This window comes from Motacilla alba, chromosome 26, assembly GCF_015832195.1.
Source record: "Motacilla alba alba isolate MOTALB_02 chromosome 26, Motacilla_alba_V1.0_pri, whole genome shotgun sequence".
NCBI lineage: Eukaryota > Metazoa > Chordata > Aves > Passeriformes > Motacillidae > Motacilla > Motacilla alba.
The window spans coordinates 3,051,454-3,079,408 of NC_052041.1; the positions used below are offsets into that span (position 1 = coordinate 3,051,454).

The window sequence follows — 27,955 nt, forward strand, 5'->3', positions numbered from 1 at the left end:
CTCTGCAGCTCCTGAAGGGGGGCTGTGCTCAGCTGGGGTCGCTCTCTTTCTCCGGGCAGCACTGACAGAACAAGAGGACGCAGTCTCGAGCTGCGCCAAGGGAGAGCCAGGCTGGGATTGAGGAGGAAGTTTCTCACAGAAAGAGTGGGCAAACACTGGGATCATCTGCCCAGGGAGGTGGTGGAGTCACCATCCCTGGATGTGTTTAAAAAAAGCCTGGATGTGGCACTGGGTGCCATGATCTGGTTGAGGTGTTGGAACATGGGTTGGGCTCGATGATCTTAAAGGTCTCTTCCAACCTAGAAACTCTGTGATTCTGTGATATGCAGGTGCTTTTATTGAAGAGCTCTGGGTGTCAGGGGTACAAACCCAAATCTGACCCAACATGGGTTCGGGATGAACATGTTTTTAATGTTCTATCGTTATATAACTTTCATGTTAATTATTAAACTTTTATTTTTCTACTGTATACATTGATTTCATCCAAGCATGGGCTTCTCATGGTCCCCCTCAAACTTCTAACATAGTTTTCTCATGATTCTTCTTACGATTAAACAATAATTTTATTTAATTACTAAACCATCATCACATCTAACAATTATATCATTTATCACATACTGCTTACGCAGGTGCAATTTCACATCTGGCAAACACAAAGCCTAACATTTCTTATGGTCTATTTTTTAACATTTTTCCAGGGCCTACTAAGTCTGCCTTTCTTTCTACTTCTCCAGATTTTCTATGATTGTAAGACCTTTTACTATCAGCCCCAGTGCAAAGTCAGGGTCAGCTTAGTGAGGGAAGCTTCTCCATCCTCCTTGAGAAAAAAACAGGAAACTTCCTCCAGAGCTCCAACCAACCCTGGAATATCCATGTTTCTCAATCTTATTAATACACCAAAAATAACGGAGCATTTTGTTTAGGAGTTTATTGGAAATATCTATGCTTGGCAAAAGCCTGTGTCAGGAAGGTCTACAAATATTATCTTAACAATACTGAGCACGCAAATAAATGGTGTAGTAAAACCTCCACTGATAAAGTTACACGTGTAACTTTCAATAAAACTTACTTAAATTTGATTTATATGCTGACAACATCTCGGATAACTTAGGAAATCCAGTTATTGGCATGGCTGAATTATGAATTATCAATACACGACATTTCATTAGCTCTTATTGCTCGTTAGGTGTGTAAATCACTGATGCCATTAAGCTGTGACTGACATTTGTAAATTCTCACTGTGGAGGACCTTTACTGTGGGAGACATTCCAGTGAGGAGCCAGGACAGATGGATTTGTTATCACCAGTTAAAATCCAACACTTTCACAGGAACATGAGAATAACTTGCAGAGGGAAATGAGCAGTGAAAGCTTCAGCTGCTCTGGTCCTATTTTTGTTTTTTAAAAGCCTGAATGGTTAATTTCCCATTAACATGAGAGATCTGGTTTTTCACTCCTATAAAGCCATCGACTCTCCAAACAGAGGGAGTAACCTTATCAAAGCAAGCCACTGCACCTTCCAGTCTGACTCACACTGAGACCATCTGGACAAAACATTCAGACAAGAGCTTTAAAAAAAAAGAAAACCCAACATCTTGAAACAAATTGCCAGACAGGATTACACAAAATGATCTGTAGAACGTGTTAGAGACAGCCAGAAAAATCTTTAAAAGCAGACAGAGGGGAGGAAACGTGGATCCTTCTGGGATCCGCTTATGGCTTATCTTTTCACCTTCCAGCTTTTCCAGCTATAAAATCCCCCATTCACTGGGGGTTCCAGGCAGCCTCAAGTCCTGCAGTGTCTCCAGAGGTACCAAAGGAGCTCTGGGAGCTGCTCCCGTGCCCCTTCAGCCACTTCTGCACCTTCCCCAGCTGCTTTTCCCAGTTACACCAGCAATCCCCCAGCATTGACACCGTGCCACTGCTCCCTCCCACCAACCAGAACAAGAAAAATACCCAGATCTGGGTATTCCTGCTGATTTCTACCTCAATCAGCAATGGCTCCAGCTACAAAAAAAAAAACCCAAATCTTGGACTTGATTATGCAGGGTAGTTTTTATCCTTTATCTGCCAGAGCAGACACGCTGATCCAGCCAAGGCACTGCATCCAGCTCATTGCACATTTGCCTTTCCCATTAAGGAGCCCAGAGGTCATTTGCCAAAGGACACACAGATACAGCAGACGAACTTTCCACTACTCCCCGACAGCTTAATTACTGCCCAGAATCTGGAGCAAGCCATGACAACTCTGCATTCGCTTCCACATTTCATTTTTATGACACTCCAACATCTGCAGAGGATGCTGTAATTAAAAAGGAATAAAATTATGGTTAAAAAAAAAACAAACACCAGCAAAGCCTGGACACAGTCATCTGCTCAAAGAACAGGGATTATGCAGCAAGTACAGATGCTCTGCAGCAGGACAGAGTTGGTGTGCAAGCTCTGAACTCCTGAATTACACACTCTGCACCAAGACAGAGTCGGTGTGCAAGGTTTAAACTCCTGAGTTACACACCCTGCAGCAGGACAGAGTCAGTGTGCAAGCTCTGAACTCCTGAGTTACACACCCTGCAGCAGTACAGAGTCAGTGTGCAAGCTCTGAACTCCTGAGTTACACACCCTGCAGCAGTACAGAGTCGGTGTGCAAGCTTTGAACTCCTGAGTTACACACTCTGCAGCAGGACAGAGTCGGTGTGCAAGCTTTAAACTCCTGAGTTACACACTCTGCAGCAGGACAGAGTCGGTGTGTAAGCTTTAAAGTCCTGAGTTACACACTCTGCACCAAGACAGAGTCGGTGTGCAAGCTTTAAAGTCCTGAGTTACACAGGCTGCAGCAGCCAGGGGAGACTCAAATGAATTTGAAGGAAAGCCCTTGCATTTCAGAGCACGCTGCTGACGTTACACTTGGCTGTGCCCCAGCGTGGCTGAAGTGTGCTCTGTGCTGGACTGGGAATTATCGAGATAAGCACAAGGCATCCATCCTTGCAGCATTCCTGCATCCAAGCAACCCAGACTGCAAGCCAGAGGGGTAAAACCTCCCTAGAACAGGATGTCCAGCTTTTAATCTCCTGAAGTGTAGCTAAGAAACCACGGCATGGGAAGGAAGTCAAGCCAATCAATCTGAAGACAGCCTGATCCTCCCCACTTCCCCACCTCAGCTCAACTTGAAAATCTTCATTTTTAGGCACGGTGACACTGAGCAGCCTTGCAGATGATGGACAGAAGGACTGGGCTCACACAAACAGCTCCGCACTTGCAGTTTGCATCAGCCACACCACTCAGCAATGCAAATTATCTTCCTCAAACTCGAGAGGCTGCAGAGGAAGGAGTGGAGGTGCCTGGTGACAGCAGCTGCTTCCCTTGTGGCAGCCACTGGAAGCAGAAGCATGTGGCAGCTTCCTTGCAGAAAGCTCTGCCCTTAAAAATAAAGTTGGAAGAGAAACTGCTTCTCCCACCTGTCCTTTGTAGAGAGGATTTCAGACTCCATCCTCCGAGAGGAGGGCTCCAACCCAAACTGCCCGATGGACACACTCCCCACACCACCACCCACGCTCAGCACTGATTCCTGCTGCAGCATCCACAACCCCCTCAATTTCCATTTAATATCAGCTTGTCCTTTCCTTGATTTCACAACACACTCAAAATAGAACAAACAGAAAATTCTTTCCCCGGGAAGTTTCAGTTCCCTCTTCTCAAAGCTGCGTCAACGACAGACAAGGCTGCTCCTCGTGTGGCACGCTGGGGGCTCCTCTCAGGAGCCATTTCCCTTCAGAACCTCCACTCTCCCCAGGAAAGAAAAACAGTGAGAGGTCTCCAATAAGAGGAGAAGGTCCTGAAGGGCCCAGAATGAAAAACATCACAGCACACAATGGCCCTGACGTGCTGCAGCGGCCGCGGCTTTTCATTCCGGCCATTGTCCGCCAAGAATAGCCCAGAGCCCCACGGCCACATTGTGTGCTCCTGTCCACCTCCCTGCCAGAGCTATTTAAAGCCCAAAACAGCTTCTCCTCAGATGTCAGCTCTGGCTGGGAAGCAAGAGCCAAGGCAGTCTTGAGATTGTGGATTTTGAAGCGCTGCCCGCTGGGTGCGGGGTGGAGTTGGCGATTCAAAACAACAGGAGAGGAAAAGCTGCTGAGAGAGAACAGCAGGGCAGGTGTGGAGAGCTGCAGAGGACAGCAGCACGTCCGTGAGCCAGCTCCCTCACAGGATCACACAGCTCCCTCACAGGATCACACAGCATTCAGCTTGGAAAAGACCTCCAGGATCACCCAGTGCAGGCTGTGACCGATGCCCACCGTGTCACCCAGACCATGAAGTGCCACCTTCCCAACAGGAGCTGGCTGGTGTTACCTCCAGGACACCTCCATTTCCAGCCTGGGTAAGGTTTTAAAGACAGCCCCTGCCAGATAAAGGCACAGATTTACAGGACAGAGATGCGCACACATTTATCCTCTCACAATAAAGTTATCCCAATTACGCTGCTCCACGTGTGCCTGCACTGAGCCACAACCCAGTGATTTTCCCCTGAATTACCTGAATTTTCCATTGAATTACCTGGCCAGGGGCTGTACAGAGCTCATTCAGGTGCTCCTCTGGCACACTGCTGGGGTTTGAAATAACGAGGGGTCAATTTTCCATTGAATTACCTGGAATTATTAAAATCCCACGGATCCAGCATCATTGCTACACTGATACAAACAACAGGTACTGCATGAGTCACAAAACCACACAGCAAATTTCACAGAAGCTGCAATCAGCAGCCACTCTGCTTTCCAAGAACAAAACAACACCAGCTAACCTCTGTGACTTGCAAGGAAATCCAAATATATCAAAACCCAGGCACACGCTGGGAATAAATGCCAATGCCCAGGGATGCTGCTCATCTCAGCACGACTCCTTAATGCTTTGTGAATGATACCCCACTGACAAAAATAAAGCCATGGGCTCAGGCTATGCCTATTAAACATTAATTGTTGTCATTTGTAATTGTCACACAAATATCAGCCTTTAAAAAAATCCCCACGAGCCCCATCAGCACCTCAGTGCTTGTAAGACATCTGCAAACCCAAGGCAGGATTTCTCCTCCTGTCTGCAGCTGTGCAGAGCCCAAAGCTCCTCTCCAGCTCCAGTTTGGGTCCAAAAGGAGCAGAAAAGTGATTCATCCTCCCACTCTGCATCCAGGCTCCCGTTTTTCTGCCAGAGCCCACCACCTTTGGCAGCTTGGAGCACTCCAACACCGAGGCAGGAGTCACTCCCAACAGCGGGAACATTTGGTGACATTTCCACTGCTACAAACAGAAGAATGAATTTGAATCAGGACCTATAAAAGATGAAGGGTTGAGTCATCCAACTTCTCGTGCACCGAACTGGGTTTTGCTTCTTCCCCCCGCTTTTGCTGTATTAAAGAAAATGTAATCAAGGAACCTCTTAGCAAGCAAAGGGAAAAAACAGCCTCAAAAATGAACTCACTGATCAATTCTCTTCTACTTGCTGCGTTCACTGGACTTCTGACTTCATCTACAACAACCCTGCCAACAGGAGAAAACTGAAAATAACCTCTACCCAAATCAAACTGACAGCAATTAAGCCATTAACAAGCAGCTTGGAGAGTTCAAGCCATCAGCCTGGAGTATTAAATGGCATTTTAAGACTTTCTAGGGAAGAACCCCTGCTTGCTGTCACAACTCTCCAAAGGCTTGAATGGATGGCTACATGCTCAAAAAAAGCTGCATCTGGCTGAGCAAGAGAACTAAAATCAACCCAAAAATAAAATCCCCACACCAGCAAGTTAATAGTAGGTGTAGAAAAACTGTTAAGCCACCCAGTGCGCAGTATGAGTTTATTTAGAGTAACCACACTATTAACCAATTTGCCATCAGTAATAGAAGCCATCCCCAGTGTCACCACTGGCACAGAATTCCCAGCGTGCAGAAAACGCCGGGATGAGCAGCCTGACCTCAACACAGAAAATGAAATCACCACAGAACCAGGCACTCGCTGAATTTCAAGTCCAGCCTCATTACTGCCAGGGCAAAGCTGATTTCTCTCTGCTCCTGACACACTTTCCCCCTTCCTCCAGGATTGCTGTGAGGTTCCTTGTGAGGGATGGCAGCAAAAGCCAGGTGAGCACGTGTGGGAGCACCAGAGCAGCCTCCTGCCCCTCCTCCTGCTGGGCCAAACAGCCCAGAAAGCAGGAGGCAATTCCCAGCACCCGGCACTAAAAATAAGGAGAAGGTTTCTGCAGCACAGGGAATCTTCTGTTTGCTCTGGCACCAACGCCTCTTCCCCACACACCCCCCAAAAATCCATCCCCAGCAATGAGGGAGCCCACTCCAAGGACACAGAGTTTGTTCTAGACAAGGAGAGGACAAGGAATCAGCCCACAAATAGTTTGCTGTGCTTGCTCTACCCAAAAAAAAAAACCAAAAACCAAAAACATTTAACATTCCCAAACTTCCTCCTGTTTAAATTAAAAAGCTTCCCAAGGCTCAGTGGGAACAGGGAAGGTTGGCTTCAACACCAAGGGTTCCTCACAGATGTGGGGAAGTGGCAACACAATCCCAGCACAGGAGGTGGCAAAATGAGCATCCTTCCCATCCTCACCTGGCCTCTCTTCCTGGCAGCTTGAAAGATTTCAAGAGTTTAAAATATAAACTCGACATCCAGGACTGGCAAACCAGCATCTCTGCCAGCACTGAACTTCACACAAGCCTCCCACTCCTAAAAATAAAACTTAAAGAAAACAGCCATTCAAACTCAATCCCAGTGGAGCAAAAAGAACTTTGGGAGAATCACAAAAAAACTGGCGCTCAAAAATAGCAAACCTGATTGTTTGTGTTGGGAGATTTCAGGGGAGTGTTTATTTCCTTCTTAATCCCCAAAACAGCAGGAACCAGAGAGAGGGAAAAAGTGAAGGGAGAAAGGAATGAAAGCAAGGGATAACTGCAGACACATTTCAGCTTCCTGACAATCTGATTCCAGACTGTGCAGAGTTCTGACTCATCCCTGGAGTTGTTTTTGATTGTTCTTTGCAGCTCAGTTTTCCTTGAGGGATGAGCTGCATCCCCCTCTCCCTGTTCCCAGCCGGTCCAGGGAGGACCCTTGGCTGGACAGACACCTCATTCAGCACCACCCTGGGATTTGTCCTTCTGTCCCCTCCAAAAAAAAACCCAAAAAGGAACAAAAAAGAAGAGTCACAAAGTAAAAGCGCTGTGCAGTTATCTCCTCTGTCCAAGTAATTTTTCTTGAAAAGAAGAGGCACATCCTGTCCAGCCACGCAGGCTGCACTGCCAGACAAAAAACAAGATATAAAAACGCTCAGTGTTCTCTCAACATGTTTCAAGATGTGTAACTGAATCCCATAAAATCTCACCAGGGACCTTGATTTAGGTCATCTCGAGTAATTCACTGCCATTTAATCTCCTCACCTACTTTTGGGCTGCTTGGAACACAATGGCTGAGCAAGATGTGCTGAAAGCCCCAGTTCAGGGAGCCAGGGAACACAGACTCCCAAAAAAAGATCTGGATCAGGGGCAGGAGGATCCCTGTCCTCAGCCAAGGCAAAGAACAGCTCTGACACCAGCACGCCACAAACAAAGGCTGGTTTCAACTGGATGCTCTTTCAGTGATCAGAAATAATCTTTTCCAAATGAAAATGCGTTTAATTTTAAAGCAAAAAAGCAATTTTTATTGCATGTATGTTATAATACACATGCAGTTGTGTATCTGACAATAAATCAAATAATATCAAATTGAATAATTTGATTATTTGGCTTTAAGGCAGCTGAGAAATAATGTTTATAATGTTTAAAATGTGCTACAGGAAGTTTCAGAATCAGAATTCTCTGAAGGACAACCCTGGCTTTTGGGTTTCTTGGGTTTTTCAGGCATCAAAGATGCAAAAGTTCTCAATGATAATTATTTTATATGATGCATAAACTCCCTCATTCACACTAAGAGGCAAGGGAGACCAAAATCTAAGCAGAGAGAAGATGTTGAATGAAATTTAGAAAGGGATGCAGTAATAAAATATAAACTTCAAGAAATCTGTGATACAGCTGAAGAGCTCTTTAGTGTATTGAAAAGAACACTGTGTTTGGGCTACTTCAAACAAACCCAGATAAACAAATACTTTATACACTTTTTGATAAAAGCACAAAACCAAAAGTGCTTTCCTACCATCTGAAAAAAAATCCCACTCTCTGTAAGAGAAACGAGGATTTGTGCTCTAAAACCAGTGAATGGTCAGCAGGTTTTGGTGTTCTTGCCACAAGCAATGGGACTTCAGGGGGATCTGTGCTTTGGAGAGGCACACGACAAGAAGCAATGGGAAAAAAAAGAGGTGGGAAGGAAAAGGAACCTGTTTTCCTTGTACTTCTCAGAGCTGGATTTGTTCTCCCTATCGCTGTCAAAGCCTCAGAGTCATTCTGCAAACACAGCACAACCTCCCCGCAAGACAGCCCAGGCAGGGCTGGCTGGATGCTGATGGCTTTAATTAAAAAATAAATAATAAACAAATAAAAATCTCCTTACTCTTCCCATCCCCTGCACACACCTTCCCATGCAGGATCTCAAAGCAACCTCCTCCTTGCAAGGAGAGGCATCGATCTTTGGGGACTGATAAATGTGTTTGAACAGTCAACATATAAATAACTTCTTACACAGGGCCTTCCCCAGGATGCAGAATCCCAAAATTAAAGGTAACAGCAAATTAGCAGCACTTTCATCCCAACCATAGCAGCTGGTGGAGCTGCTCTGGCTTTGGGACAGGGTGGGGTGCAGTGGGAACTATTTGCATGAAGCCTGATCCTAAAACCACTGCAAACCATGGGAGGGAGCTGGGAGAAAATTATAGCTGCTCCTCCAGCTCCCAGCCAGTGTTTATTGTGGAATTCACAATTCAAGGAACCTCCAGCAGCACAAAAACAACACCAGCTCTCGTCCCTCCATAGGGGCTACTGGATATTGTGGAATTTCCCAAACTTCCTGAGGGGTTTGTCTTGTTCCTCCCCAAAATTCTGATGGGAGCCTTGAGTCTGGGTCCAGCTCTGAGCCTCTCACTTCAGCAAGGACGGGAAAATCAAGGAGCCAGGAGCAGCCAGGCAGCAAATGGATAAATCACAAGAGTGCCCAACTGTTCCAGGGTGTTTACCAGAAAATAGCTCGGAGTTCCAGAACAAAATCAAACAAAAAGCCCCAACAAAACCAAACCAAAACACTTCCTTTGCTGCCAAGAGCTGTCACTGCTTTCAAGGCATGAAAGAAAGCTCTACCTGCAGGGATTTTCCAGAGAGGCAGTGCCAGAATTTTCTCCCAATTTAAATCTGAAACCAAAGTACCACCTGAATTTCCACGGACAGGTTTGGTGGGGAGTGTTTTCAGCCAAGACTTTCAGGGGGAAAGTGTGAAAAGTGGAAATTAACGGATGCAAGGAGCCCCTCTCAGCTATATTCTATGAAGTTCACTGTGACGGGGGAAATAATCTGACATAAAGCCTAAATTAAGATTAATTCCTTAAGTATGAAGACAATGGTTATAAATGTGTTTGGCATTAGGCAACTGTTCTAAATAAAAGGACTTCTCTTACAGTTATGTGTAAATTAATTTATCATTACAGTCAGAAGTTAATCATATCATGGAAGGTCACACCAGCATATGGATTGATAAAAGTTCAAACCAACCTCAGAGCAAACACAAGCAATCTGGATGGCATAAGGAGGGAGAAAAGGCAATTTAGCAACCAGCAACGAGCCTTCACACACACAGGAAATAAGACCAACATTTGTGGGGTCCAGCAGTCAGCTCCAAGGGGTGCTCAGCCCCAGTTCTGAGTTTATCCAACAAGCCTGGTCAGCAGAGCTGAAATCTTTGCCAACCCGAGCTCCCTGCTAAGGAACCTCAGACATTTAGTACAGACAAAATTTTGCCTTGCAAATAACCAGAACCCAATAATGTCACAGCTCTGATGAACCTGGCAGAGCTCAGACTATTTTAGCCTCTCCCAGCCCGTCTGTGGGTGCTGTCCATCCTCCCTTTTTCCTCTTTTTATTTTTTCATTTCTACAGCACAACTCACAAGCGCCAAAAAAAGAAAAGGAAAAAAAAAAAAAGAAACAGAACAAGGAGTATCCAGAGTTTTTAGACATTCAGCTCCAGGGGGAAAACACAAGAGCACAATTTCATTCATAGCAAGCTGAGTTTCCATCCAAACATCATCAGTGTATCCTGTGACCTTTGCAGGGCTGCATTTCTCTCTCCTTTCCCCCTCCCTTTTCCAGCTGCACACTTTAAAGTCCCTCACTGGCAAAGCCTTTTGTTGCTATTTCAGCATCTTTCTGCAGCTCGGGGTTCCTCCCCGAGGAGCTGGGACACCCAGCCCTCCCTGCAGCACAAACCCTGGGCGTTACTGCTGTTTCTGGAAGGGTAACTGGGATGGAGCCTCTTCCTCCTCCACCAGATGGAGGGAAGACAGAAAAGCCAGGAAGGGTTCCACTCATGAAAGAGACCAAAGCAAAGCCAGGCTCCTTTCCAAAACCACTTCACAGGGACGCTCATTTATTACATTTCTGAGTGGCTGCTTATCGAGCACTGGGGAAAAACCTCCACGGGCCTGCTCGGGGATCTGCACCTCCACACTCTGCTTTGTCACTGTCACTCACTCATCCCCTGCACAGATTAAGGAAAACTGAGATTTGTTTCCCCCCAGCAGCAACAATTGCTGCTTCTTATTAACGTGCTTTTCTGTCCTCAGATTTTGATCCATCTCTGTCTCATCAGACTTGTCAAAACACACCCAAGATAATTTATGGGTCACAGGTCCGAATTTACATTTGCCAATAACCAAAATAATATATACAAATATATATATTTAAATATAAAATATAACTATATTAATTAATTAATAGATAAATAGGACTTTGACAGTGGATTTGCCCAATGCTCCAGCCAGGAAAGCAGCCCTGCCAGAGGGAAGGGATGTCAGCATCTGGGCACATCCAAACAATTCCCTGATTCTGCTTTACAGGCACTTGACCCAGCTCTGGCTTCCCAGGCAGGTGGCAGAGCATGGGCTTTGCAGCACGCTTCATTGGCACTCAGGGATGGATATTCACAGTGCCACCCACGGCCCCGGGAGGAGCTCGCTCCTCACCGCTGCCATTTCCCAGGAGAACACTTGAGACAGCCTCCCGCAGCCCTTGCAGAGGAACTGGGCTGCAGGAAGGAGAACTGGCACACCCCAGCAGCCACCAGCTGGCCCTGGTGGCCACAGCCCTGCCCAGACTGAGGACTCGCACCTGGTGGATGAGTGGAAGTTCCTTGGATACATAACCCTATCCCAAAAAAATTCCCCATATTTTACCACAAAAAGTGCTAATGAAACACGTGAATAACCCCTACTTTTATTTTTTTCCTAGAAGCAGCAGGATCACATAAAATGTGTTTCAGAACCACACAGAGCTGTAGAACAGCTGCTCCAGTGTGGACTTGCATCAAGAAAAGGATACTGTGGAATTTCCCAATTTTCCCACCTAAATTCACAAACTTAGAGCACGCCCTGCAGTGGGACAGGACTGCTGGCCCAAGACACACTCAGGGACTCATTCCCAGGCAACAACTGGCGTTATTTTAAGTAGATTCAATTTGCAAGCACTCCCCATCTATAAATTGCATCGCTCCACGGTTTCCTCCCTGCAGGAAAACCATCCTCCAATGACAGCGGCACAAAAGCAAACCAAAAATCCCTCCCTGCTTGCAAGAAGCTCTTCCTGGAAAGTCCTGTGAGTTCAGAAATAAATAAATAAATAAATAAATAAAACAAAACCAACGTCAGATGTAGCAGGACCAACCAACTCGCCCTGCTGCAGCAGCTGAGGGCTGGAGATTGAAATCCACGCTGGGTTTGGAGGTAATCTGGTCATCTGGCTCCTTCTCAAGAGTCAAAAAGGCAGGAGCTGCTCATGTGCCACAGGACAAGGCAGCTCCCCGGCCTAATTCAGCCCACTCCACACAGATCAATGTGAATTATTGCTGGAAACCCTTAAAGACCTAAGAATTTCCTTAGCACATGGAGCAACACCTTCAGAGAAGCCGTGATTAACTCTAAACTCAAAAGCAAAGCAACTGGGTCAGAAGATTTCCAGTTTAACAATGGCAAATAGTTACTTTGATGGGGAAAAAATGACAATGTTTTAAACGGTTCCAATCCATTTACAGCATCTTCTTGGGGAAAAAAACAACCAGTTGAGCTTCCTCACATTACATCCATATGGTTTCTGACTTCAAACACAAGAGTTTCAATGACCATTATCCAGGGATTTCACAGAAAGAAGGCCCTGTTTTGTCTACTGGAGTGCTGCAATTCGGGAAGAAAAGGGGAGAGAGAAAGTAAAAATGGAGACTGGTCTCTCCTGAAAGGTCAAGACCCTTCCTCCCATTTTCTTCCACACTTTTATCCCACAATAAATCCCATAACTGCATTTGTTTCCACTGCCTACAAAGCACTGACAGCGCTCCAAGAGCAGGACACCCGTGATGTTGTAGGAATTCTCAGAGAGAAACCATGAAATCTGTGAAAGCCATCCCAAAAAATGAACTAAATAAAGTTGTGAGTAATGAATATCAACTGTGCATGGCACAGCGAAAGCCATTCAAGGGAACATGTGTTTGAACATACTTTCCATCTCAACAAAGGTTCAGATTTTTCACTCTTCATAACGACAGCTGAAAATAAAGTTGACCAGGCAAAGAGATTCTTCCAAGTAAATCCCCAAAACGGCCAAAAAAAATTTAGTAAGGATTTTAAAAAAAGAATAAAAGAGGAGTCCAGCATTTTAACTGACAGGAAAAGGGAAAGACACTAATTTGTAACCTCACCATGAAAGGAAATCATTTAGAGCTAAGGAAAAATGTCCTGTCCCTTAGCTGGGAGTCGGGGAAAACTGGCTATTACCAGTAAACTTTTTATAGAATCCTACTGGAGTTACACTGGCAATTCCTTCTGCTTTTGGAGGGAACTGCAGCACTTAAGAGCACGGAGCGGTTTGGTCAGCTTTGCTCTCCAGCCTTCCAACACCTGATGAAACTGCAAAAAGAAAAAAGGGATTTTGGAGCTGGAGAGGAAAGAAGGCAGACTCTGCATTCCTCCACCTCGCTCCATCCTCATTAATAATCCATTAGCAGGAGTTGGACACAAAAACACAAACTATTGCTGGAAGATCAAGGCAGTCTCCCAACGCCCCCTTCCCCCTTTCTGGCACCAAGGCTGCTTGGCTGGCCCCATGCAGCTCCAAAACTCAAGGGATTTGCACTATCAGGAACTGCAGAAAACCAGATGATTCCACAGCAATTCCAGAGCCCCGAGTTTGGAGCAAGTCATTGTTGCAAACAAATGGAATCACTTACAGGCACAGAGCCCTGATTAACTGCAAAAACCCCTTAAAAGGTAGTTTCACATTTTAAATGGGAACGTTAATCCAAGGCGTGCAGAGTTAAAATGTCAGAATTCAGCATTGTTCCGCTCAACCGCACCGGGCTGAGGGGTTGAAAAGTCTCTTTATAGGGTGTATTAAAAACTCCGGGAATCCCACCCAAGGATCAGTCACGGAGTGCAGTGACCAACCTGGTGACCTGAACAAGTGGTGAACACAAAAGAGAAAATCAACATTTATGGGTAACATCAGCACCACTGAAAAATCCCAAAGTGCACGGGCTGGGCAGTCAAATAAACGACAGCGATCTCAGCTCATTGATCTGAAAATCTGAAGGCTGTTCTGTTAAAAAAAAAAACCTAGAACTACTGAGAGAAATGCCAATTTTTGGTTCAAATCATCACCAAAAGCATCACGCTTCCCTTCCAGCCCCCGAATTACAGCTGCTGACCCCATCACTGCTACTTTTGCCATCTTTCACACCCAGAAGGGCTGGACCAGCTGGGAGAGTTCACCAGGATTAAAAACTACCGAGCATCCCTCAGGAAGATGGACCATACAAATGAGATTTCCACACAGCACTTAAGGCAAAAGATCCCGATCAGATCAGACACACTCACAGAAAAGAGAAACGGCCTTATCCAAAATTTATCAGCCATTTTGGGGAGGTTGAAGGGAAGGTTTGAGACCTTTCAGTAGCCTGAGTGTGATGGCAGCTGGGAGGTTGCCTGAAGTTGGTCTTATCAGGAACCTTCCCTTAGCAAAGACAAACTCAGCTCAGCAACCACGCAGCCACCTCTGGGCTCTGCTTGCTCCTGCTGTAAATTACCTCATCCATTTGTCATATTTTTAGCACTTTTTGGGCTGGGCTGCAAAAGCTGCAAGAGCTGCATTTTAACCTTTGCTAGCGACTACTCAAGGACAGAAGTGGTTTATGAGCCCTCGCTGTGTAAAAAAATGTCAGTATTAAATTTCTGCAGCTCCAACCATGGAGCTATTTACTGAAGCTTTATACAAACTAATTAAATATAAGGCTCTCGTGGGACACGAGGAGAAAGAAAAGGAGAATTAAGAGATAAATCACTGGCTTTTCTTTCCTCAGCAAGTGTACACTCCAATTTAATATATTAAACCAAAAAAACACCCTGACAGTGCTCGCTCGGGCACAGAGAGGCAGCATCCCACCCTCACACGGAACACACTGCACAGCATAAATTAATTATCTCTGCCTCACCACAACTTGCACAAAGGAATTGGGAGAGACAATCCAGACAAGGGGATGAGCTTGAGATATCAAAGGCTCCATATGGAGTGAGGGAATCTCACTTTGCAGCTTCACAGGGCTCCCAGGCTCTGTGAGCACATGGCACTGGGAGGTATCAAAGCAGCTCTTCCCTCCCCTGCCGGCCCCGGGTCATCCTGGCAGGAGAATCCCGACTGCTTGACACGGATTCCTGCTGGAATTCCCTCAAAACAGGCACTCCAAGGAGTCCCTGACCAAGAGCAGGGAGGACAAACCATGGAGTCAACGGAGGTGGGCTGGAGGTCAGCGCAGGTGCTGGGGAACAGCAGCGTGTCTGTGGGTTAATTCCTCTCTGCACAAGAGTGGGTTTGGAGCTGAACCTGCAGATGCTGGAGACCACGGGGTCACTGGGCAATCCAGCACATCCTCTGGGGGTCAGTTAGAGGGTCAGGCTGTGTCCAGCCTGGTTCCAGCCACCTCCACAGATGTACAGAGTGGACAGGTCACCTGGAAGGAGCTCCGTGTTCCCTCCATGGTAACTTTGGTTAAAAAAATCCTCAGCTCAGAAATTGATTTCATTCAAACGTTTATCTCCCCACACGCACAAACCACGGGAGGAGCCAGCTACAGCCCAAAAGAGACAGAGAAATGGCTGTGGGGAGACAACAAATACCTACAGCTCATGGTTATAGGAGAACAGAAAGTGTCACCCATCCCCACCCCATCCCTGGACGTGCCCAAGGCCAGGTTGGACCCTTGGAGCAGCCTGGGATGGTGGAAGGTGTCCCTGGCCACGAGATGAGCTTTAAGGTCCCTCCCAGCCCAAAGCATTCCATGATCCTTTGCCCTGCTGCCCCTCTTTCAATAAAAACCACCGAGCTCATTCAGCAACAGAAAATCAAAAATTTTGCCTCTTGATGATCTATTAATCAAGCCATTCTTTAAATGGTTTCTGATTAACCACTTAAGGCTATTAAATTTTTAAACAAAGCTCCATCATTCCATTAGCAATCATTTGAAGTGCTTAAGGAGGTGTTTGTGGATTAAGGGTTTTAAAGGAAGCCTCTAAACACAGCTCCCAGCGCAGAGCAAAGCAGAAAAATGCTCCAAGTTTCTAAATGCCAGCAAAAAATATCTGAGTTTTCTCATCAGAGGAGCAGATGCCACCTCACAATTCGTGTAGCACGCCAACACGTGATTCATCTCACCCCCACAGCCCCTGCTCCCCTTCCCAGCTCAGGGAAGGGATTTCAGAGTTAACATTTCCCTGCTGCTCCCACAACTGAGGGCAGGAGGGGAGCAGGACACCCAAAATCACCCCGCAGGAAGCTCGGTGTGTTTGGGGAGGAGGCAGCAGCACCACCCTTGTGGATTTCAATGGATTCAGCACCGTCTCGTCCTGCCCTGGGATGGAGAGAGCTGCTCGTGCCTGGAATTAGAGCTGAGACATTCCCGGAGGAATCACAGCAGGGTCCAGCTCAGGGCTGAGCTGTCTGGGGGACTGTCATGGTTTTGCATGACAGACGTTCAGGGGAGTGATGTAAAGCACAAAACAAGCAAAGGTTTGTGGAGAGGAACAAAGTCTCCCTCAAAGCTGGCACCTAAAGGCAGGGGGAGAACGATGCCCACTGCCAAAGCAGCTCCTGAAAGATGGAAAGGGAAAGGAAAAGCCCTAAAATAACCCAGGGGATGTAGGACAGGGTTGCCACAGGACTGTCCTGTGCATTTCTGAGCTGGCTGGTCCCTCTACACCTCCCCGCAAGGAGGGGCAGGAGATGGATCAGCCCCTCCTTCCCCAGAGCCAAACTGGGAGAGGGATGGGACGAGCATCCCGAGGGGAAGGCATCCCTGCCCTCACCCCAATTCAGGAAGGAAACCCCCTTCTCCCACTCCTCCTGACCCCTTCACACGCTTCCGGCCTCCTTCAGCTCCTGCACGGAACACGGCAACGCTCCACAAGGCCAAAAAGAAATAAAATAATAAAAATCCATGTGCCACTACTGCAAGCCACTCCTGGGAGCTCACTTCCAGGTGAACAGGCAGCCCCAGCGAGGAGCTGAGCTCTGGCAGCAGCAAGGAAAGCTCCTTCCCATTTTCCTGCTCTCTCTCGTCTGAAAAGGAAGGGAAGGATTTCTAATTCATGCGAGAGTGAGAGGTGAGAGGAGGTGCTTGGCTAATCCCAAAGCCTCCTTCCCGTGCGATTCCCAAATATTGTGACTGCGAGCTCGCATCTATCACGCACATTTTGATGGGGTAAATAATGAAAGAGCCCACAAGCCTCTAATTTGATGCTGAGTGCAATTCCCAGCTCCAAAGACAGCAAGAAAACAGGAATAGAAACTAAACCAGTAAAAGAGAAACACGCCCTTCTCCATTTCCAACTTTAGGAACCTCAATATTAAAGGAAAAAAAATCAAAATAAACTCTCAACACAGCTTCCTATTTGCTCAAATAAGCATTTTTCAACATAAGTACCCAAAGTGCTTCTAGGTGCAGGGCACAGGGGTCAGGGTAGGACATGTCTTGTAGGACAACATGCTTTCATGATTTGCAGCCAACAAGCAGACCCCCCTCCCCAGCAGGAAAAATAACCGAGCACCTAACTGCAAAACAATATCTTAATTGTCAATTTGAATCTAGGTTTCCTATTCAGATTTAAATCTGGCTCTTTTTTGGTTTTTTTTTTCGAATTGCATTGATTTAACTCAATCAACCCTGCCCGAAGGCCATCTTTCCTGCATGCTCGGAGCATACCAAGCAAGTTTCAACCAATTAGATAAATCACTGAATCTCACAACTTCCCAGCAGCGACGTATCAAGCCGTGCACAAGCCCTAATTATTCTTTTAAATACGTCTTATCCCGAAAACTTTGCAAAAATGAGCAGCTCAGGGGGGAATTTCACCATATTTCATATTTTTTTTAACCCAGGGCACATGATGGGCAGCTGAATTCTGCAGGATACTTGCATGGTCACTGCAAATCCCACTGTTTAAATCTGTTTATTATTCCCTGTGCTGATGGGAATAACGCTGCTGCACGAGTTTTATTCATTTATTCATCCTCCTCTGTGTGTGTGTGTACACCCACACCCACGCCGCAGCCTCGAGGTGTTACACTCCAGCACGGCAAGGAAAAGCAGGGAATTATGATGGACTCACCCCGAGGAAAATCCTGAATAATGGAAGTTTCTAGCACAAACAGCTTCCCAGGGACCCTGGAGCACAGTCCCCCATCAGCAGCAGTGGAAATATGCTCCTGTGACACTGCACAGATTGTTCAAAGATTCCCATGACAGGCAGAGGATTAAAAAGCAATTCCCTGCCTCTCATATTTCACATGCAAAGCCGTCTCCGGGAACGGCAGGCAGGAAAAGATGGATCTCCCCGAACTCGAAAATGTGGCTATTCCATAAAAAAACCCTCGCTGTGGCACCTTAAAAACGGCAGCACCAAGGCAGGAACTACCCCACGGGGACAGACACAGCACTGCAAACCCGACCCAGCTTTGTGTTCCCAAAAAAACCCTGCAAATTCCAGGCAATCTGCAAATGATTTCCCTCTTCCCCACCCAAACATCCACTGCGAACTCCTACGATCGCCAGGCAGAGAAGGGATGGAAATAAAACCATTCCTTACCTTTAACCTGAGTGTCGTATTCTGCTATGATCTCCTTATCCTTTTTGAATTTGGCTGGCGACGTCATGTTTTCTTTTCCAAAAAGCTGAATAACCTCGAAAGAGATCCACCAGCACGCGAGACAGAAAGGGAATTTTCGCTCCTCTCAGCACGATGCCTTGGCTTTCTGCTCGTCCTTCCCTCCCCCCCCCACAAAAAGGGAAAAAAAGCAAAAAATCAGTCCATGGAGAGAGGGTGTGAGAGGGAGCACAGCAGCAGGAAAATGCAGATGTTGAGATCAGCGGATGGAAGAGGCAGCAGTTTTGTCTCCCTGCACCAAATCCTTGAGCAGCAGCATCAGCCTAGCGAGATCCTGCAGCCCCAAAGGCTCTTCCTGATCCTCAATAGCACAGCCAGGGAGTGGAAGTCCTTCCGCACATGTTTTGTGTGGGTTTGGTTTGCCCTTTTTTTATTTTTTTTTCTCCCTCTCTTCTCCTCTTTTTTTTATTTATTTCTTTTAATGGGCACGGAACAGAGATGATGCAAATCAAATCCCAGACGAGAGCAGCAGCAGCAGCAGAGGAGAAGCAGCTTTGGTTTGCTCGCCTGCAAATACAAAAAAAAAAAACCCCAATAATAAAAATATTTAGAAAATTACTGCTCGCAGCCCAAATTTGTGATGGGAAGCAAAGCTGCCCTGCCACCCTGACATTGCAAATCGTCCTTTGAGCAGCAGCAGCAGCAGCGGTGTGAGGCTCCAGCTGCAGCCCCCAGGTGACTGAGGGAACACGCCTACAACGGGAGCGGGGATGGCTCGGCCACGGCGGCTCCTCTGGGATATCCCGGGGACGATTTGGGGTGCGGCTCCCGGGGAACCGGGGCTGATTTAGGGTGCAGCTCCCGGGGGGTGATTTGGGGTGCAGCTCCCGGGGGAAGAGGGGAGGGTTTGGGGAGCAGGGATCCTTTGGGATGCGGCTCCGGTGGGAGCTGGGGTTCATTTGGGGCGCAGGTCCCAGAGGAGAATTTGGGGTTCATTTGGGGCGCAGGTCCCAGAAAAAAATTCGGGGTGCAGGTCCCGGGAGAGAATTTAGGGTTGATTTGGGGTGCAGGTCCCAGAGGATAATTTGGGGTTGATTTGGGGTGCAGGTCCCAGGAGAGAGTTTGGAATGCAATCCCGGGGGAGACTTTGGGGTTGATTTGGGGTGCAGGTCCCGGAGGAGGATTTGGGGTTCATTTGAGGTGCAGGTCCCTGGAAAGAATTTGGGGCTCATTTGGGGTGCAGGTCCCGAGAGAGAATTTGGGGAGCGGCTCCAGGGGGAACGGGGCTCCTTTGGGATGCGGCTCCCGAGAGAGCTGGGGTTCATTCGGGGTGCAGGTCCGGGGGAGGATTTGGGGTTGATTTGGGGTGCAGGTCCGGGGGAGGATTCGGGGTGCAGGTCCCGGGGAGGATTTGGGGTTGATTCGGGGTGCAGGTCCCAGGGGAGGATTTGGGGAGCGGCTCCCGGGGGTGACGGGGCCGTTCGGGGAGCGGCTCCCGGGGCTCTGGGGGTCCCTGGGGTGCGGGGCTCCCCCGGCCCCGCAGCATCCCGTTTGCCCGCGGGCCCGGCCCCACCGGCGGCAGCCCCGGGCACACCGGGCGCGCCCCCGCCGGGCGGCTCCGCCCGCAGCTTCTCCCTTTTCGGGTTTTTTCTTGGGGGGAGGGGGTGATTTAGGGTTTCTTCCAGCGCCCGCTGCGCTGAGCAGGGCGGGACACAACTTTTCCCCCGTCTTTTCTTTCCGGTTTGGATTTCTCGCCCCATTTTTTTGGGAGGAGGGGGGAGGAGGAGGGCGCGCGGCCGCAGCCCCCGCGGGAGATGCGCGCACGGGAGGAAGGAATAAATAAACACGGCACCCGCCGGATCCGCATCCCGCCCGGGAAGAACAATGCGGGCGGCGGGGAGAGGAAGCGTGGGGGGGTCCCGAAGGGGGGGCCGGGGCTGGGGGGACGCGGCTCGGGGCGCTGGGGAGGCGGCGGGGCCGGCGGCGGAGGGCTGCCCGCGGCCCGCCGGGGGGTGGCACGGGAGGGCCGGGGGTCGGGCGGCCGGGCGGGGCGATTACCTGGGCACCGCGGAGCCGCCTCCCGCAGCCGGGCGTCCTCCGGCCGCTGGCGCCCGCCGCCCGGTCCCCCGCACCGGCCCGCCGCCGCCCCGCCCCGCCCAGCGCCTCGGCCAATGGGCGCGGAGCGCTGGGTATGAGCGACGGGCCGCGTAACCAGTCAGACTTGGTCGTCTCCAAGATGAGCCCGCCCCCTCTTCCCGCCGCTTGGCGCCCGTGGCACCGCCCCGCCGGCGGAGCGCGCCGCAGGGGCGGGATGAGAGCATGATTGACAGCAGTTATAACAAATAGAAGCTACGCAGCGCGCGCCTTTCCACCAATAGCCAGGCGGGAGGGGTGGTGCCACCGGATTTTTCAATGAGGATGGGCGTGGCCTGTGGCGCCCAATGGGAGGGCGCGGTCGGGAATTCAAACTGACAGGAGGGAGCGTGGCCGTTGGCACCGGAACGGGATAGGGACAAGATAGGGATCGAGATCGGGACTGGGACCGGGACCGGAGCGGGACAGGGACAGGGACCGGGACCGGGACAGGGACCGGGACAGGGACAGGGACAGGGACAGGATAGGGATCGAGATCGGGACCGGGACAGGATCGGGGACTAGGACAGGGAGAGGATCGGGACAGGGACAGGGACCGGATCGGGATCGAGACCGAGACCAGGACAGGGACAGAGACAGGGACAGGATCGGAACTGGGACAGGGACCGGGACAGGGACAGGGACAGGATCAGGACCGGGACAGGGACAGGTTCGGGACCGGGACAGGGAAGGGTTCGGGACAGGGACCGAGACCGGGGCCGGGCCGGGCCGGGCCGGGTCGCAGCGCCATGTCCTCCAGCGGCTGCTCGTTCGCGGAGCGCAGCGTGCGCGTGCTGTGCTGCCGGTTCTGCCGGCAGGTGCTGAGCTGGCGGGGCATGCAGGCCGTGCTGCTGGCCGACACCGACACCGACCTCTACTCCACCGACATCCCGCCCTCGGGGTAAGCCGGCAGCGGGGGAAGGGTGCGGGGTCCTCTCAGCCCCGGGGGACGCGGCATCGCTCCGAAACCCGCTGTCACCGGGAGAACGGCCCCGCAGAACACGGGTCACTACATCCCTGCATCCCCGCATCCCTGCATCCCCGCATCCCTGCATCCCCGCATCCCTGCATCCCCGCATCCCCGCATCCCCGCATCCTTGCATCTCCGCATCCTTGCATCCCCGCATCCTTGCATCCCCAGCCCGGGGAACCCACTGCAGGATGGCAAAAAGCGAGGATGTGCCGTGCAGGGCAAACCCAAACTCCAGGGTTTTTTTAGGGATGACACTGGCTCAGCAGGCACGGGGAGCTCCTCCCGCTCGTTCCCGAAGCGAGGATCAGGGTTTGAAACGAAGAAACAGAACAAACCTGATCTGTCACTGCTGCCAGCTCTCTGCCCGGGTCGGCTCAGAGCTGCTTTCCCAGAGCCAGATTTGAATAGTAAGGAAATCAGGTTGTGAAATGACTTGGTAATCACAAAGTATGGGTTGGAGAGGAGATAAGGAGTCAAAGGTTTGCGTTTAAACATCCCTCAGGTATTGTTGTGTTTCTGAGCTGGGATCGGGCAGCAATGTCCCTGATCAGGGCTCTGAGTGGCAGTGCCACACGGAGCCCGAGAGCCCCTGAGCTCCAAGGCTCTGGCTCTGGGGTCTCCTGCTCTTTGCAGCCTCTCTGCGCCTCAGGATGCTCCTAAATGTGCACTGGGAAGCCTCTTAGAGCATTTCCACCTTTATTTTTCAGTACTTTCAGGGTTTCAGCACCAAACTCTGCTGCTCTCAGTTCAAAAGCACCTTCAGGAATAATCAGCCAGGCCTGGCAGAGCTCAGCTCTGGGCTCACAACTCAAAGTTTTCTGCTCTGGCTCTGGGGTCTCCTGCTCTTTGCAGCCTCTCTGCGCCTGAGGATGCTCCTAAGTGTGCACTGGGAAGCCCTCTAGAGCATTTCCACCTTTATTTTTCAATACTTTCAGGCTTTCAGCACCAAACTCTGCTTTTCTGGGCTATTTTAAGCGGATTTTTGATACTCATGCCACGTCACGTGGGTCTCTTACTAAAGTTCCCATATGAGCGGGGCTGAGAGTCAGAAGGAAAGCGGAACCACGGGCTCTAAACCACCCAGGACCAACGGCAGCATCGCTTTGTGGTGGCTTCAGCCCGGTGTTATCGTGACCCTGAGGCTGTGACCACCCCAGCTCCAAGCTCGTGCGCATTCCCTTCCCCCAGAACTGTGGATTTCATCGGGAGCTGCTACTTCACCGAGATCTGCGGGTGCAAACTGAAGAACATCGCCTGCTTGAAGTGGTGAGCTCACAGCCCACAGGTGTCCCTGACGTGTCCCAGCCCCGTGTCCCCTCCTCGCTGTCACCTCCTGCCACGCAGGAGCCACGGGCTGAAGGAACAGCTTGCTTTGCCTGGTGCGGGTTTGATGCTGCTCGGGGGGAAGCTCAGCCTGCCAGGGTATTTCCGTGAGTCCCCAGTGGAAATGTGACAGCATTTTCAGGAGGCTGAGTCTCCTGAAAGCTTGTGTGCCACCTGCCCGATGAAATGTGTGCCTCAACACTGAGATTTCTCTGTGAATAAGGCCCCAGCACGAAGCAGTTACTCATACTCTAATTAATAGAACATCCTCTTGGCAGGCTGGGTTGCTGGGAGCAGATGGAGCATGCTGTCGCTGAAGTTCTTGGAGTTCTTTTATCCTCCTTAATAATGCCTGATATTTAAGGGTGAAAACAACAACTCTCAAATAGCTCACAGTTATCTGAGAGAATTCTTTCAGCCCCCTGATCAAGATTTTTACCTTTCTCAGAGTTGAAAAACTGGGGGGTCGTGATAGGGACGCAATATTCTGGGTTTTAGATAGAAGCAGAGAAACAGAAATATCTCACCAAAGCACAGGAAGATGGGTAAATGGTTGTTATGGTTTCAGTCTAGGAGGGTTGATAAGGGTCAATAATCTGGCCCAGAGAAGCTGTGGCTGCCCCATCCCCATCCCTGAAGTGTCCAAGGCCAGGCTGGAGCACCCTGGGACAGTGGGAGATGTCCCTGCCCATGGCAGGGGGTGGAACTGGATGAGATTTAAGGTTCTTTCCAAGCCAAACCATTCCATGATTCTCAGTTTCATCACTCCTGCTGCTGGTAGCCTCCTGTGCACGCTGCTTGTGTACAGGTGGATTTTGGGTGTGAGGAATTCTCTGCTGGTTGGAATCACTGGCCTTCCAAAGGAAAACAAATAAAGAAATCCACCAGCATTTGTTGGTATGTAAACTAATCTGGGTTACACAATTTAGGTTACTAAACGCTTCTCTGTGTGCCAAAGATCTAAAACTCAGATATTCTGTAACTCCCAACAGATGTTCCCTAAATATTTAAGATACTTGTTTCACCCCGTTCCCTTAACTCTATCAAAACAGCAGCATTACATAATGCTCTGGCGCTGGGGCTGCTTAACTGGAGCTGGAAGAAGCCACCGAGATCCACCTTTTCCCCAGGCTCACTCTTTCCCTTGCCTTTCCAGTGGGAATGTTGTTGGCTACCACGTGATCTGTCCCTGCAAGCCCTGCCTGCAGTCCTGCAACAACGGCCACCTCTGGATGTTCCACAGCCAGGCAGTGCTTGGCATCAACAGGCTGGACCCTTCTGGTGAGGGACGCCTCGGTTTGCTTCCCTTTCCCTAAAATCCTCATCCCCCATCCCAGAATCCCAGAATCCCAGAATCACCAGGTTGGGAGAGACCTTCAGGATCAGCGAGTCCAGCCCAGCCCCAACACCTCAGCTCAACCCAGAGCCACATCCAGGCTTTGTTAAACACCCCCAGGGATGGTGGCTGCACCACCTCCCCGGGCAGAACATTCCAGAACTTTATCACTCTGTCTGTGAAAAGCTTTTCCCTGCTCTCCAGCCTGTATTTGCCTTGGTGCAGCTCGAGGCTGTGTGCTCTGGTTCTGTCAGCTCCTGGAGACAGAGCCCAGCCCAGCTGAGCACAGGCACCTTTCAGGAGCTGGGAGAGTGATGAGGGCAGCCCTGAGTCTCCTTTTCTCCAGGCTGAGCACCCCCAGCTCCCTCAGGGTTCCTCACAGGGTTTGTGTTCCAAACCCATCACCAGCCTTGTTGCTTCCTCTGGACGAGGAGGAGGAGGAGGAGGACTTCCTCTCAAACCAGGGGGGTGATGAACACACCTTCCCTTTACTGCACACCAGGGGCGTGATGAACACACCTTCCCTTCCCTTCCCTTCTCTGCAAGCCAGGGGGGTGATGAGCACAAATTCCCTTCCTCAAACTGGGGAGGTGATGAACACACCTTCCCTTCTCTTCCTCTCAAACCAGGGAGGTGATGAAGACAAATTCCCTTCCTCAAACCATGGGGGTGATGAACACACCTTCTTCCTCTAAAACCAGGGAGGTGATGAGCACAAATCCCCTCCCCTTCCCTCCCCTTCCCTTCCCTTCCCTTCCCTTCCCTTCCCTTCCCTTCCCTTCCCTTCCCTTCCCTTCCCTTCCCTTCCCTTCCCTTCCCTTCCCTTCCCTTCCCTTCCCTTCCCTTCCCTTCCCTCCCAGGCATCCCAGTTATCCCAGTTTGGCCCCAGCACAGGGAGCAGGCTGGCACATGGAGGAAGTGTTGCTGATCTAGAAAACCCCTCGTGGGGAGGCAGCTGTGCTGAAAATTTCAGTGTCAGTCGCTCTGCGCCTCCCCCTCTGTGGGCACGGGTCAGGGTTTCTGCAGCAAGGCCACCACCAGCACGAACAGGTTTATTTGTGCTGGGGGATGGCTTTATTGGGGGGTTTTTGAAGGAATTTTGAATGAGTTTGAGATGGGACTTCTGAAGTTTTTAGCTGATGCAATTTATTTTGCTTATTTTTTACGTAGACAGGAAGGGTGAGTTTGGTTTACATCTTTACTGCATGGTTCAGAAGGTTACAAGATCCCTAATTACAAGACTTTTAAAGATTAATTAATTAATAAAACGCTGCTAACAAAAATATTTATGTTTTTAACTTAATTTTTAAATATTTTGTCTTATAGACTTGTGCTACAGTGTCACTTTTCTTAGCAAATCATAACACACAAACCTACAGTACTGCATTCTAAACTTCTTGTTTACCTTTGCAACTACTTCTATTTTTTCTCTATCTTAAACTCTAAAACTTTAAACTCTCTTCTTAATGTGTTAACTTAACAGAAACAACATTTCTGTTACATTTATATAATTGGTTATATAAATATTTATCCTCAGAACTGGGCTGAAAAAAAATAAACAACAACACTCCCAAGATCACTTTGAAGGAAGACAGAAAATAGGTTTATTCGCCACGAACGTGACTTCCTGGGCTCTGCAGGGATTATTTTCTCTCAAAATAGACAGTTGTGCAACTTAAAAATAAGGTCACGATCCAAAAATATCTCCTTTTTTTCCCCCTGCTTTGTCTCCTCCCCACCAGGTGTGGATGTATTGCTGTGGGGCAACCTGCCAGCTCTGGAGGAGAGCACAGAGGAAGACACGTCCTGCACCTCTGAGGAGGAGTTCATCAGATAAACGTCACCTGCAGGATCTTCCCTCCTCTGCTGGCCTGGCTGTTTGCTTTGGGTTTATTTCATTTCACCTGCTGGCCCATCAGAGCTTAAACAGCAAGAAAAAATCAGGAAATCTGGGAAAAAAATCCCAAAAAATGGAATTCTTCTTTCTCTTTCCCTGTTGCCTTCCCTGGACTCTTGAATCTGCCTGAGCAGGTGCACCCTGGAAATGCCAACACAAAGTGCATTTCCTGAGCTCTATTTTGCTCTTTATTCTTAGCCCTCTACAGCTGATAATCCTTCTTTTCTTCTTCCCTAAAGCACTTTTCGCAGAGCAAAACCTCTCAGCTGCTTTTCTCAGTTCAAAAGCGCCTTCAGGAATAATCAGCCAGGCCTGGCAGAGCTCAGCTTTGGGCTCACAACTCAACGTTTCTGCTCTGGCTCTGGGGTCTCCCGCTCTTTGCAGCCTCTCTGCACCTCAGGATGCTCCTAAATGTGCACTGGGAAGCCCCCTAGAGCATTCCCACCTTTATTTTTCAGTACTTTCAGGGTTTCAGCACCAAACTCTGCTTTTCTCAGTTCAAAAGCACCTTCAGGAATAATCAGCCAGGCCCGGCAGAGCTCAGCTCTGGGCTCACAACTCAACGTCTCTGCTCTGGCTCTGGGGTCTCCCGCTCTTTGCAGCCTCTCTGCGCCTCAGGATGCTCCTGAATGTGCACTAGGAAGCTTCTTAGAGCATTCCCACCTTTATTTTTTTTGTACTTTCAGGGTTCTGTCTCCACAGAGATCAAGTTCATGTTCTTTCTCCCTGATAAAAACCTAAATTCTGCAGTTTCTTAATAGAACTTCAAGGCTACACTGGAGTTTTTCTTCAGGGCAGCAATAAAACCCATCCACTTTCATATATATATATTTTTTTTTCCCTCTCCAAAACAGAACTCAGTCATGAAATTGGGTCTTTTTAGAGAAAGAAAAAAAATTTAAAAGTTAAATATTTGGTGTTCGCACCTAATTTTCCATCCTGAGGTGCACAGACAATCTGGCTCCTGTAGGTAATGGATTCAAAGCTCATTTTCTGAGTTGTTAACAAACCATGATGTTTAATTTCTGAACTAAGTGCTGTCCCCTTCAGCTACTCACCTGAAGGCCACCAATAAAAAATTCCAGATAAAATCGTGTCAGAGAACAGAGGACACTTTTAAATTTGGGGTGATGCTGAATGAATCCCTCTGTAGGCTCCTGTGATTCTCGAGAGGGGTGCAATGAAGAGAGATCTGAATTGTCTCAGTATTTTCACTGCTCATTATCTATTTCTCAATTAATGGTACTACCTCCTCTGCCCTGTTTCAATGTACGTTGGTGTATATTTGTATGAGTGTGTCTTGTTTGGAATTCCTGTGTTGTGTCTGCCCAGGAAATAAAAGCTTTGGACTCTGAAGTCTTCAGGGCTGTCATAAATATGGATGTGTCATGATATCAGATAATCAAAACAATGAAATAGCAGCTTGGGTTAAAAGAGTCGAATAATTCGGGTTTTAGTGTTATGAATTTGTTTTAGACAACCCAAAAATGGAATCACTCCAGGCTGACAGACCTGGCAGTTTCTCAGTCTCAGTTAACCCTTCTGTACCTCCATATCCCAATTTCTGCCAGGCTTCTGTGATCACTACAGCGTCAAGCTGCCAAGGTGACACCTCAAAACTTTTCTTTTTTTTTTCCCCAGCAGAATTCATGAGCTAAAAATAAATCCGATTGTTTTTGCATAAGCACCACAACAGTTCAAACCTAATTGTGCCTGTTGCCTCTCCAGCACTTGTCATTTGTAACCTTCGCCGCTCTGAGTCAGCAGCTCCTCTCCCGCAGGGAAGCAGAGGATGAGTTCCTCCCCATCAAATCCATAATTCTGGGGTTTTCTGCTCCCCATCTGTACACACAGAACTGGAAGTTCTGCCATGAACTCGCTCAAACAGGCCTGTGCAATTAAAGCAGCTCACCTCATCAGCTGGAAATTAAGAAGGAGGCAGCTTTTGAAGGGGTTCAGTCCTTTCTTGT

At 48.9% G+C, this 27,955-nt stretch overlaps 2 protein-coding genes across 5 annotated transcripts in view; one reads left to right on the forward strand and one right to left on the reverse strand.

Annotated features, from left to right (window-relative positions):
* SRGAP2 (SLIT-ROBO Rho GTPase activating protein 2) overlaps positions 1–20,470 on the reverse strand; it is a 114,407-nt gene extending 93,937 nt beyond the window's left edge. For all 4 annotated transcript variants that reach the window (XM_038162218.1, XM_038162217.1, XM_038162216.1 and 1 more), the window contains exons 1-2: positions 20,382–20,470; positions 18,306–18,890 (exon numbers count right to left, since the gene is read on the reverse strand). Coding sequence is in view for 3 of the 4 variants with exons in the window: in XM_038162217.1 (XP_038018145.1) it covers positions 18,306–18,372 (67 nt within the window). In the remaining variant the exon portion in view is untranslated. The remainder of the gene's footprint in view (positions 1–18,305; positions 18,891–20,381) is intronic.
* Positions 20,471–21,136: 666 nt separating this feature from the next.
* Positions 21,137–27,771, forward strand: FAM72A (family with sequence similarity 72 member A). Its single transcript, XM_038162295.1, has 4 exons — positions 21,137–21,357; positions 22,618–22,695; positions 23,909–24,033; positions 25,831–27,771. Exons 1-4 carry the CDS (start codon positions 21,206–21,208, stop codon positions 25,923–25,925), a joined length of 450 nt encoding a protein of 149 aa, XP_038018223.1. The 5' UTR covers positions 21,137–21,205; the 3' UTR covers positions 25,926–27,771.
* The last annotated feature ends 184 nt before the right edge of the window (positions 27,772–27,955 follow it).

Bases quoted from the DNA above. Each gene is read 5' to 3' on its own strand.
- FAM72A (XM_038162295.1), top strand. From the start codon at position 21,206: ATGTCCTCCAGCGGCTGCTCGTTCGCGGAGCGCAGCGTGCGCGTGCTG. The intron at 21,358-22,617 runs GTAAGCCGGCAG...CCCTTCCCCCAG, and splicing joins ACCGACATCCCGCCCTCGGG to AACTGTGGATTTCATCGGGA. The intron at 24,034-25,830 runs GTGAGGGACGCC...CCTCCCCACCAG, and splicing joins CAACAGGCTGGACCCTTCTG to GTGTGGATGTATTGCTGTGG.